Genomic DNA, 12,806 nt, shown 5'->3' on the forward strand with positions numbered 1-12,806 from the left:
AAATGTGAAGAAAACTTCTTCCGTCGCCCAAATACAATAGTTACATCTTACGTATCATAGAGAATTGATTTACTTAATAATTTAGTAGAGTTTAATACTTACCTTAAAAATTATATAAGGACTAGCAACGGTTAAATGTTTCGGAAAGTATAATTTTAATTCACATGCTCAATAAAAACTACTAAAGATTGCTTAATTCAGTCAATTTTTTACAATTCTTCAAGTTCAAACAGGCTAAGTTATTGAAAAGTACAATTTAAGGCAACTTTTTTAAAAAAAAAATTGATTTATACCTTACGGTATCAGGAATTAAATAAATCTAACTAAAGGTTTATTATGACCACAATGTTATAATATGAAAAATACTTCGAAGTTAGTAAGCTTGAGTTAAAACAACATTTATGTGTATAAATCCTTATATAATATATACTTATTTAATTCATTTTTTGCGTAGACATGTGCATGCATTTTTATAAATTGTTTCTTTTTAAAATCTGCAGAAATATTTCTTCCATTTTCCAATTATAATTGTTACGAAATAAACACATCTTATAGATTATAGAGATTTGTTAATTTACTTAATAATTTAAATAAGCTCGATACTCTTGTTTCTCTAAAAATAAATAAAATGCAGGGTTAAATATTTTGTAAAAAGCATTTTGAACCGACCTCCAACAGTAGTCTACTTTTCCATATAATTGGATATATGCAAAACATGGCATTTTTCGATTCTAGGGCTAATCAGGTTTAATATCCATGCCTGACGTCGCTTATAACTATTAAATTAAATCACATGGTTAGGAGTAATCACTTTACTTCTTCTTGAGCAGCAAGTATCCAATTTACAGAATTTCGAAGTCTGTGTAGATAATATTTCTAGCCATAAATGTATTCCAGAAACTTGCAGAATCCATGCCCTCTCGAATATGGGCAGTTATCGTGCAAAAGAAGATCCAAAAATATCAATCTAAGATTTCTAATTCTTTGGCCAGTTGGAAAGTTTATTTCAAGATAAATTTCGCTATAATAATAATTTCATAACTTTCAGTAGAGGTAATTAAAAGTTTAGAAATGAATTACTACATGTCATCTTAATGGTTATGTTTAAAAGCGAAAAATACTACATCAAATTTGAGTTCTAACTACACATGTGCGCACAAATCTTAATGGAACCGATGCAAAGAAAGCAGGTGCATTATTTCTATACTGCTAGATTTAAATCCTTTATTTATAGGTTTTAATGCTTTGCTTCCATGATAAGATGTTTTAAATTTCACTAATATAGTATAATTAAATTTACGCGTACTAAATTTCTGGATAATTCAAATGGAATCCAAATTTCTGCCAAATTCTGAAACCCAATTTTTATGTTAGTGCATAGTATGCCTTAGTTTCAAAATTTTCAAAAGTCATAATGTAGACCGAGTTGCTCAGGGGATGGAGTGGTCACCTCCCAACAAGTATAGCTACATAACTCATATCGATATGTTGTTTAACACCGACGATAAATTAAAATAAAATAGTCTTAATTTCCTTGAAAATTATCGCAGGAAAGCATTTGTCTTTAAATTCTTGTTTTAAAGTAAATATTCCAATGATGTATCGTATTCACTACAGTTTCGTTAGAAAGCTAAAAGGATGGGTAAATATAGGTTGGAAAATTTTATCCTTCGAGCGAATTGCGAGAACAGATAATGCACAAAAATTTTCAATCCATGAGTTCTGAGTCTTTATCACAAATCTGTCCTTCTTCACTCGTATTATCACACGACATTTTTAAGCAAAAACAACATAGCAAAACCACAAAGAAAAACACAACTCCTCCTATTATAAAAAATATCTCTGATACTTCTCCAGATCCTGAAATGGGAAAAAAATCTATTAGATTCATAAAACGATGTAGAAGACGTGATTAGCATTTATTCCAGGTTACTGTAATTTAGAAAAAAAATAAAGTTTTAATGTTTTATTGACTGTAAGGTAAAATTAAATTACTTGCAGAAAAAAATTTAAATTATGTTAAGATCGTTTTAAAATACTTTCATACACAGCCAGAAAAAAGTCTCAGGTATGTTTCAGAAATAATTCAATATTTTACAAACAAAAAGAATTTTACAGCATCGTTTAAATCACTCATTAGAATGTCAAAAATTCCGGATGAAATTCTGGTATAATGGATACTTTGGATGCATCATCCGTAAAACCCACTTTATCGTAAAATCCATTTTTACCGTCAAATATTATACCTTTTCCTCAGTAATATTTATTTAATTAGAGTAATTCAGTAGTTTTTCGGTAATTACTGTTGTAAAAATTTAGATATATCAAATTCTTTGTTCCGTAACATGCTCCGGTAAAAATGGATTTTACGGTAAAAAGTACCGGCATGGTGAGTGCCAGTACTTTTTACCGTAATTTGATCCGAAATTTTCTACGTTGTAGAATATTGATTAAACTCTCAGTAGAATTGTTTTATATTTTTAAAAGATTAATACTTGCTTCAAAAATCATTGTCAAAATGGAAATTCTAAGAAGGTACAAATCAGGGGTCACAGATTAATATTTTAATGTGGAAGGATACAAACATTATCGTTATGAAGCATATGAATATTAATTCTTTTTAAGTCTTTATATACAGAGTTATACTAGGACAAAGCGTATATGAAAAAATGGTGGCTTCTTCTTTTTACAACTGATTGGTGCTCCTGATTTTATTTATTTTTTTCCATTTCTTCTCTTGACTCCATATTTTTGTAATTTATTTCTTTTTGATTACATTCACTTCCTTTCTTCTTCCGGTTTCGGTTGAATTTCCCCCTTCATTCACCGTCCTTTTTTCCACCATTGCAACTTAAATTCCCTGATGAAGGAAAGCTCGTTCTTTCCGTATCGCGTGGTTGTATTGTACAGTATATGGTTTCTCAATAAATATTCCTCATTTTATGCATCCTTATTGAGATTAATCACAATAACCGTGAAATCAAAATTGTTAGATCAAAATTGTCTGAGTTGTAGTTATGGGACATTCGTAATAAAATTCTATCACCTTTGGAAATTGATCTCCAATGTTTATTGAATGTGATGCACTCTAGATTTTTGTTTTTGCTCTGATGAAAATAGGAAATATTTTCTCTTTTTTTAATCTATTTTATTAGATAATAAGATTGAATTTTAGTGCGCATCAATGTGTCAAAAGTTATTCATTTATGATTTTTGCGTGTGTATGTATGGGTGCAGTTTACAATAACTTCCACACTGAAAAAAATTACTTTTAACGTTTCACTAAAAATACTACTTTAAATGATTAGATTCTTTAAAATTACCTGATCTAACTATTCCGTTTGTCCTTGTACTTCTGCCTATTCCTTTGCTAAAAAACGAAGAATAAGAATAAATACTCAAAAATTTAAATCTACTTCTAATAAAATACCATCGCAACTTTTGTGAAAGAGAAAACACCTACTTACAAAAATGAATGCAAAGTATAAATTCTAAAACTTGAAGAAAATTTCTCAATTGAAATATCCCGTTCTTTACGTAAGGAACAATGACAAACAATGTCGTTAGTTTTTTGTCAGAAAAGTAGTCATTATGATTGAAATTTTAAGTATGACTCATAATAATTGGTGGGTTTCGCTCACCCATTAGAAGTAAAATATAAATTTAAAAAAAGAAAGCATTTTACTGATAGTTTTGAATCTTTCAAATTATCACTGTAAGAAACTGAATTTCGTAAATTCACGTAATTTTCCGCGTTTTTGATAAAAACGTTGCCTGAAAAATGCTTTAAGCGATCATTTTGTCATATTGCTGGTTTGAAGATACGAATTTCGTCAGATTCTTTAGGCTTAATTGAACGAATCATTGATACAATTTATAAGATTGCTCAAAGTGAAATAAAAAGAATAAGACTACAGGAGTAACTTTTCCTCACCCAGATATAAACGTGGCTACTCTGGCAGTCTGGGTACTTCTAGCGGTCAAGTTCATTGACATTTGTTTCATTTCGTTATACGGTAAATACGATTTTGAAATCAAATAATATATGTTAGTGAACTAATAAAGAAAACACTGAGCTGCCACTCTAGTCAGAAAACAGTTTCATCATTAATTACGGGATTTTCGTCGTGAAATTATTGTCAAAAATAATGAAATGCAACTCATAAATTGCTGAATGGTAAAAAAAAAAAAAGCAATATGCTCGTATATTGACCGAAATTGACGGAAATTTTCAATACTCGGACGGCTAGTTAATAAGGCTTAAGTTATTGTCAAGTGTGACATATACGGTAGTAACATTTTAAAATAAACTAGTGGGCTGCGCCCCCTGCTCGCTAACACTCGCCAACCCCCGCAAATTGCTACGCAATCTTATATGGTTTGCTTCGCAAGCCAAGCTCGCTTCGCTCGCTACTAACTTAGGTACATTGCAAATACACAAAATTCTAAGAATTTAAAACAATCATTTAAATCCATATAACAACTTTTTTTTAAAAAAAAATTACATCTTTTTAGTAAATACTGAGTCATTAAAATAAATTTGAAATCAAATAAATGACATGTAATTCGTTAAACCTATTAGAAATGTGCTATAGTATAAAATCTTAAAGCGTAACAGCACGACTTAGACTCATTTTTCAATGAATAACTAATAACAATAATAAAACAAATAAATTCGTGACATAAATCAAAAATCGTCAAATAAATTCGTAATATATAAATTCATGAAAAAAGCGCCTTCGACAAAATACTAAAATAGAGATCTATCGACAAAGACTACTCACTTCTGCCTAGTTTAAGGTTATTTCAGTTTCCGTTTTTAAAAGCGCTATACGTTGAGCCACCTCAGCTAGATTAGACATGTGACATTTTTAGCGGCAATCATTGGTCGATTTTCTAGCGTTGCCATCGGGGAGATGTAATGAGGCTTTTTTTTTGTCACCGTGTAAGAGAAATACATATATAGATATTGATATTTCTCTTTCATGCAAAAATATACTGATCTTTTCGAAGTAAAAGAACGTAACAATATTTGCTTTTTAATTAATTTATTTACTTTTTAAAAAAATTAATGAAGATTAAGAAAGTTTATCACTTGCATTTAACAAATGGTAGGTATCAGAAATTGAAATTTAGTATCAAAATATCCTTCAGATATCAGAATGGCTAGTTAGTCAATGAAAAGAAAAATAAAGTTTAAATCTGATGACAGACGTTTACACTGTTAGAATTTTCATTCCAAAATTACCATAAAATAACTGGCAGTAGTCTGTCCTGCAAACTAACCACAAATTTTACGGTAAAATTTTTTTTTACTCTAACGGTATTGAAACCGCTTAGAATTAATATGGTTAAAAAACCATCATTACAAAACTACGTGGTTTTTCAACCATTCACAACTAGCATGGTTTCAAACCCGCAAAAAAGTAATTTAACTGTACATTGCAGTTAGGCTTTTCGTTAGGTAATGTGCATTAGAGTTAGGTTGCGGTTGAGTTGCATTTTATTAAATATACCGTGGAATGTGGCTTAATTAGTTTATCTGGTTGTTTATAAGCAATGAAAAATAATCGACATTTTGTGCTAAGCAGCTTTGTTGTGCTGCCATCTATGTGTGAATTAGAGTATCGTATTCTATCCGTTCAGGGTAACAAATTGTAAGTGTTGAGCAATAGGAACTCTTTATGTGTTGAAGGGAATGGAGAAATATTGTAGTGTTAACGCTGGGATTCGAACCCTCGTTCTTTTGCTCATGAGATTAAAAGATTAGCTCCCTCCGCTACAATATATACACAGCTGCAAGGAATGTAGTGACATAATTAGGTGGGCCTAGTTAATGTGATAAAATTCTGACTGTTTAACCGTATTAGGTTAAAGCGGTCAATAAACGTTTTTTTCCCTCATATTTAACAGTATGATCAAAATCTAATTTATTGTGATTTGACTATTTTGTTTGAATACCGTAAAATAGCAATTAAATAAATTGTTATTTAACAATTTTTTTCTGAAAAATTTCTAACAGTGCACTACTTATGTTCGAGCAATTTGTTTTTAAAAAATGCTCGATGGAAATTCAACGCGTGTTAACCTCATTCGTTGAATTTGTATGGAACATTTTTTTAATCTGGTTTTAAAACAGTTTCCTAGGTTAGAACTTAGGCGCTAACAGAATATTTATTCACTAATACTTATTTTATATTGCATTTCTTTAACAATGTGTATAGGGTTATTTAGCTTTTGATTAAATTCGTATCTTCAATAGTGAGTAAATAAAAATGTCCTCATTTTGAGAAAATATTCACTTGGAAAATTTTCCAGAAAACAATTTATTCAAAAATGAGCGAAATTTCGTGAATTTGGAGTAAACTGTTTTTGCATACAGATCAATTCGCATAAAAGAAAATAATAATTTCACGAATTAACACAGTGGCAAATTAACATGTTTGTCCTCTACTCTAAGGGACACATAGAAATAAGACACACACTCTATTTAAGGGTCAATTTTGTTTGTCCCTGTCACTTTGAATGGGAGTTTTAATTTGTAATGAAATTAGAGACAGATTTATCCAGGGGTATTGGAAAAAGTTTCAAGAAGTATGATAGGGCAGGAAAAACAAAATAAAAATTTAAATATTCTTGGTTAGTATGCCCTCTCTTTTAATGGTTACTGCTCCAGGGCGAAAAAGAATAGTGTGTTTGAAAAAAGTAAGCCATGGCGTTTCCCATTAAAAGAAATTTCGCATAATTTATAGTAAGTTGTTTACAGTTTTTTCATAAATTCCTCAAGTTTCATCTACTTAAATTTTTCTGAGGAAATTGAATGAACCCTTTTTTAAATGGGTTTACTTACATACTGTTTCCAATATTCGAACTTCCTCCTTTTCCTTTCGGTCTACAAGATACATTTTTTGTTACTATAACCAGGAGAAAACCTATAAACACAAAAATAGACAGTTCTTTCATTAAAAAAAGCAACTTAAAGTTGATTTCAAGTTAAACCGATTATTCAAAAAGAAATTTATGAATAAGAAAAAGCCTATAAGGACATAAAACTTCATTTCACTGGTTTTCAGATTGTTTAAATTTACAGCTAGCGCGTCCTTATCTCAAAATTGCATATTTTTCTTTAACGCATTGTTATAAAAAGAGAATTTTTAAAAGTGGAAATAGTAAAATCATATTTTACTTTGAGTTTATTAATTACAGTTAATATCATTGCTTCTCTCTATTTCAAAAAGTCATAAGGCCGGCCAACGTCGCCTTTCGGGTGTTCAACTTAACATTAAATTTTGTTTTGTTGCGTAAAACTGTAAAACTTGGAAATTTTAAACTGCAAAGTTCTATAAAAATGTACAGATAGTAAAATGAAAGAAAAAGAATTAACATTTATTAATTAGTTCAAGAAATAATTATTGTTAAGCCTGTAAGAAAAAAAATCCTACGGGCCACTCTATAGCTCGCAGGAATGCAAGTTCACAATTGAAATTTAATATGCTATAAGAGCGCTATTTATTTATGAACTCAACACAAAGATTTTTCTAAAATTTTCAAATTGTTCAAAAGTTGTAAGTGCTTTTTGACGAATTTTTTTATCACTTTTTTTTTGCTTTACGTTGAAGTTTGCTTTGCTATACAAAATCTATTAAAACTTTAAAATTTGATATTACAAAAGTAAGTAGAAAAAAACTATAGGGAGTATAGCGGAATTTTAAAAAAAAAGATTCGACAATTAGTCCTAGAATTATTAACTGTTAAAATTTTAAGCAAAGAAATACCATGTTCGGTCAATGCGTGACCCGTTGAAATGAAACCATTGAGTTAAAATTTGAAGAGCTGAAAGACCCGTTTTAATTTGTGAACTTATTTTATTTATTTTTTATTTTTTTTGCAAATTTTGTTTCTGAACTCCAATTTTTTCGAGAAGTTATTGCAAATTTTAATTCTTTTTCATGATTTTTTCAGCATTTTTTGCTCCAAATATTAACCATTTATCCTTTGTTGCAGAAAATTTATTTTTCCCACACGAGATCTTTATTTTATAAGCTCACGCTCCAATAGATGTTAATCAAAAGTAGCAAAAAGGAAAGAGAGGGGAGATAGATTACATGTTCCCAAATAAAAATCTTAATATTCATAATGAAATTTTTAAAGATGAAAGAAAAACTTAATAAAGAATGATAAGCACCGTTATCTATTTGAATTGCCATAACTTTCGTCAAAAAGTAAAATTACATGTCATTTATTTCTTCGTATTGAGTCACACATTCAGTGTTCTCTAGGTTAAACACTTTTTTAAAGTTCAAATGTTTATTTTTTAAATCCTGCCAATTATACCCTTCGTTATGATTAACATTCTAACATAGTGTTCACTCTCTAACTAAAACAAAAAAAAATTATTAAGCTAAATAAAACTCATTTGACAATTAGTGCTAGTTTCCCTAAACAAAAGCACCGAACCAAGTACCTAAGCGAAAGCACTATATATTTTTATACCGTATAAATTCTTTATACTTAATAAATGAATCAAACATTTGTTTGAAAGAAGTTTATGAAAATTTATCATGAATCCGAGCTCACCCGAAACCTTTTTACGGTAAACGAGCCCTGACTCGGACTGTCTCATCTCTGGTATAGCCTTGGTATTTCTCAAGGGTAAAAAAAAAGCCATACTACCCCTGTACACACCAGCAAATCAAATACATCCTAGAATGCTTTATTTTTACTCCGAAGGTGACGGATACTTCATGGACGATAATGCAACAGCACATCGCGCCAGATGCGTACAAGATTGGTTCAATGAACATCTATCTGACGTCCAACACTTTCCTTGGCTAATCCGGGTCTTAATCTAATAAAAATATATTTGCGACATATCCAAAAGGCACATCCGATAATAATCTCCTCGTCCTTTTAATGTACAGAATCCTAAAGCCTAAATCCTAAAGAAATGTACTGCTCTAGAATCTGCACCAACTTATGCAATACCTGGTTATTTTCTGAACCTAAATTCACTCCGGAAAGAAATGTACTCCTCCAGAATCTGCAGCCAACTTATGCAATACCTGGAATTTTCTGAACATAAATTCACTCCGGAATGAAATATACTCCTGTAGAATCTGCAGCCAAAATGCAATACATGGAATTTTCTGAACATAAATTCACTCCGGAAAGAAATATACTCCTGTAGAATCGATGCCCTCACGAATACGAACTAAAAAATACTTATCTAAGGTTTCTAATTCATTGGAAACTGTGCATAGTTGCTAAAAAGTGACGAAGAGCTTTCGAAAAACAGCATTAATCATCATCGAAAGTCTGAGTCATACCACGGTCCTCTTCTGTGTTTGAAAGAGACCACGTGAGAATATTAACTTTTTCTGGATATATAATAAAAGCAGATCTTCGTTGACTTGCTTTATTCTAAAAATACCGTGAAAAGTTCCTTTAGCCGCATCTTGAAGAAACTTCGAAGACAAAGGTGGTTATAGAGGTAACTCTGGAGAAATAACAAAAAGTGCAATCGACCAATCAAAGTGTTTTCAAGCGAAAGCAATCAATCAATTAAAATGTTTTTACAAGAAAACAGACTTCATATTTAGTAGCTAGTGATCTGAAATGTGAATACGCTGACTGTTTTTATTTCCCTTAACTTGAGAAATATATTTCTTTTTACTTGCCGACTCTTCTAATTAACTTCTATTTTTAATTAGAATTAATTTGTAGCACCTAATACGATGAAAAAAATTTAAAAAAAGTTTTCATGCACTTCTGTCTATTATTGGGTAAGAAACCTCAATGCAACTTAATGCCTTATCCAGAAAACGCTTGATTTGTCCTTATTTTGTAAATCAGCCTATTTCAATTGATAACTTTAATCGCAAATACAATACTCAAATACATTAACAAAAAAAGTTTTGTACTTATTTTTGTAAACTCTTTTGTAATGATCTTTCTTATTTTTGTAATTTATTAGAGAATAATTAAGTTTTCATTAAAATTTAAGTAAATGTATAAAAAAAGGTTTAAAAGAATAAAGATAAATATTTTATAACAATAATAAGAAAATAAATTTTTTTTCACTTTAACATTAAACTTCTTTTAAAATGTTTTTTTGCAGTGCTGGCCGTTAATCATTGTCACAATTACAACACAATAAATTAGTAGAATAGCATTACAATAAATTAACAGAATATGTAATTTATATAGAAAAAAATACAATGATTTCGTATAAAAGTAACTATAACTATAGTAAATTATATTAATTTTATTTAAAATTTAGAGTATATAAAGTCGTTTAATATTTCGGACAGCTTAGAAATATTCAATTACCTTTTTAAAATATATATATATACATATATATATATTACTTATTCCAAACTGTCTCGACAGTTATCATAAAATCAAATGTTTGGAAATTTTCAGTTTTAATAATGTGACCTAATTATAATGTTGCTTTCAGAAATAAAATTATTACAAAAAGACAACTAAAGTTGTAACAACTGTTGCAATATAGAGAAACAAATAAGCAATTTTAAAAGTCATATCGATATCACTTACCTGCTATCATAAAATGATACTTGAGCGTTCGTTTCATCTTGAGGGTAATGAGATGCTCCTCATCTTTGCATATTTACTCTGTCTGGACAAAACAAATGCGGCGCCAAGAGCTCCCTTGCGAGAAATGTTGCTTAATATCAACGGTTTTAACCTTTAATGCATAGTTTTACTTCTAATTAACGCAATGGTTTTCCATAAATACCTTTTTAGCTCGAAGAGATCACTACGACTGTCTTTTTTTAGAGTGGAACCAATATTTATCAGTTGTAACGAATTAAATCTTATTTTATAACAATTTTTATTTTAGAAAAAGTGTGTATGTTGCTTATGTTAGAAGTGTGTATGTTAGAAAAGTGTGTATGTTGCTCACTTAAAATTATGTATGTTGCAGTTTATTTACACAATGAGAAAAAATTCTGCTATAATTACCGTTTTACCATAAGGTAATTTTACTAGAACCTTATAATAATAATGATAGTTTGATAGTTTTGGGGGAAAAAATCATAATTCTGGTTAATGAAACCAAATTATACAGTTGCGGGAAGAGTAGATATCGACTATGTCAACTGTCATCTATGAAAAGGTACCCCACCATAGAATCGAGTTAACATGTCTTATATACTAGTGAATTGTAGTTATGATTTTGTAGTGGTAGATACGCTACAGTACTCCCCCACCAGAATTATATCTGCGATAGAATTCGATGAATGGATACCACTAGTTGAATCATTGCTGCTTTCGTGCAAAGCCGGGAGAGCTGTATTAAGATCACCGTACTTTTTTAGTGCTGAATGTGAGAGGTGTTATTAACTTCACGGTCGTAGTCGCTCCTATATTGCCTTTAGCAGTCGAGTGTATGCAGGCCGACGTTGTGTGCTCGAGACTGAGTAGCAACAGTGCGAGGAGGTGGATAATGTTGCAGTTACAAGTAGCAAGTCAACTGTTCAATGTGGACCATCCAGATGTAAGCAAATCCAGATAAAAGTGGACGTTTTTGCCAAGGTAGGTGTGTTCACATCACGTCCGAAGGACACCAATGTGGGAAGAGTAGATATCGACTATGTCAATTGTCATCTATGAAAAGACTATCGACTATGTCAATTGTCATCGTAGTCGCTCCTGTATTGCCTTTAGCAGTCGAGTGTATGCAGGACGACGTTGTGTGCTCGAGACTGAGTAGCAACAGTGCGAGGAGGTGGATAATGTTGCAGTCACAAGTAGCAAGTCAACTGTTCAATGTGGACCATCCAGATGTAAGCGTATCCAGATAAAAGTGGGCGTTTTTGCCAAGGTAGGTGTGTTCACATCACGTCCGAAGGACACCAATGTGGGAAGAGTAGATATCGACTATGTCAATTGTCATCTATGAAAAGACTATCGGCTATGTCAATTGTCATCGTAGTCGCTCCTATATTGCCTTTAGCAGTCAAGTGTATGCAGGCCGATGTTGTGTGCTCGAGACTGAGTAGCAACAGTGCGAGGAGGTGGATAATGTTGCAGTTACAAGTAGCAAGTCAACTGTTCAATGTGGACCATCCAGATGTAAGCGTATCCAGATAAAAGTGAGCGTTTTTGCCAAGGTAGGTGTGTTCACATCACGTCCAAAGGACACCAATGTGGGAAGAGTAGATATCGACTATGTCAATTGTCATCTATGAAAAGATTATCGACTATGTCAATTGTCATCGTAGTCGCTCCTATATTGCCTTTAGCAGTCGAGTGTATGCAGGCCGACGTTGTGTGCTCGAGACTGAGTAGCAACAGTGCGAGGAGGTGGATAATGTTGCAGTTACAAGTAGCAAGTCAACTGTTCAATGTGGACCATCCAGATGTAAGCGTATCTAGATAAAAGTGGGCGTTTTTGCCAAGGTAGGTGTGTTCACATCACGTCCGAAGGACACCAATGTGGGAAGAGTAGATATCGACTATGTCAATTGTCATCTATGAAAAGGTACCCCACCATAGAATCGAGTTACCATTTCTTAGTTACTAGTGAATTGTAGTTGCAATTCTGTAGTGGTAGATACGCTACACAGTATTTAAACCATTCATTAGGTAATTTTTTCCATTTATATGGTAAAGGTTCACAAGAAAACGAAATTCTGGTTTTCAAAATTATAGTTTCTATTACCACACATTTAGTAAAAAAATACGAAACTGAAACTTAAATTCAACTGAGAAAATGGCTATTATGCAATGTTCTAGAGTATTATGACAAAATCAACAAATTTGTCCGCATCCACCAAATT

The 12,806-nt window shown here is 31.2% G+C and overlaps 1 protein-coding gene across 1 annotated transcript; it reads right to left on the reverse strand.

The window, feature by feature from the left end:
• Positions 1 to 392: 392 nt before the first annotated feature.
• LOC107449068 (uncharacterized) lies at positions 393 to 10,653 on the reverse strand. Its single transcript, XM_071182238.1, has 4 exons — positions 10,558 to 10,653; positions 6,851 to 6,932; positions 3,324 to 3,370; positions 393 to 1,860 (listed from the first exon to the last, which is right to left on the reverse strand). Exons 1-4 carry the CDS (start codon positions 10,592 to 10,594, stop codon positions 1,709 to 1,711), a joined length of 318 nt encoding a protein of 105 aa, XP_071038339.1. The 5' UTR covers positions 10,595 to 10,653; the 3' UTR covers positions 393 to 1,708.
• Between the last annotated feature and the right edge of the window lie 2,153 nt (positions 10,654 to 12,806).

Source organism: Parasteatoda tepidariorum, chromosome 6 (genome assembly GCF_043381705.1).
Source record: "Parasteatoda tepidariorum isolate YZ-2023 chromosome 6, CAS_Ptep_4.0, whole genome shotgun sequence".
Classification (NCBI taxonomy): domain Eukaryota; kingdom Metazoa; phylum Arthropoda; class Arachnida; order Araneae; family Theridiidae; genus Parasteatoda; species Parasteatoda tepidariorum.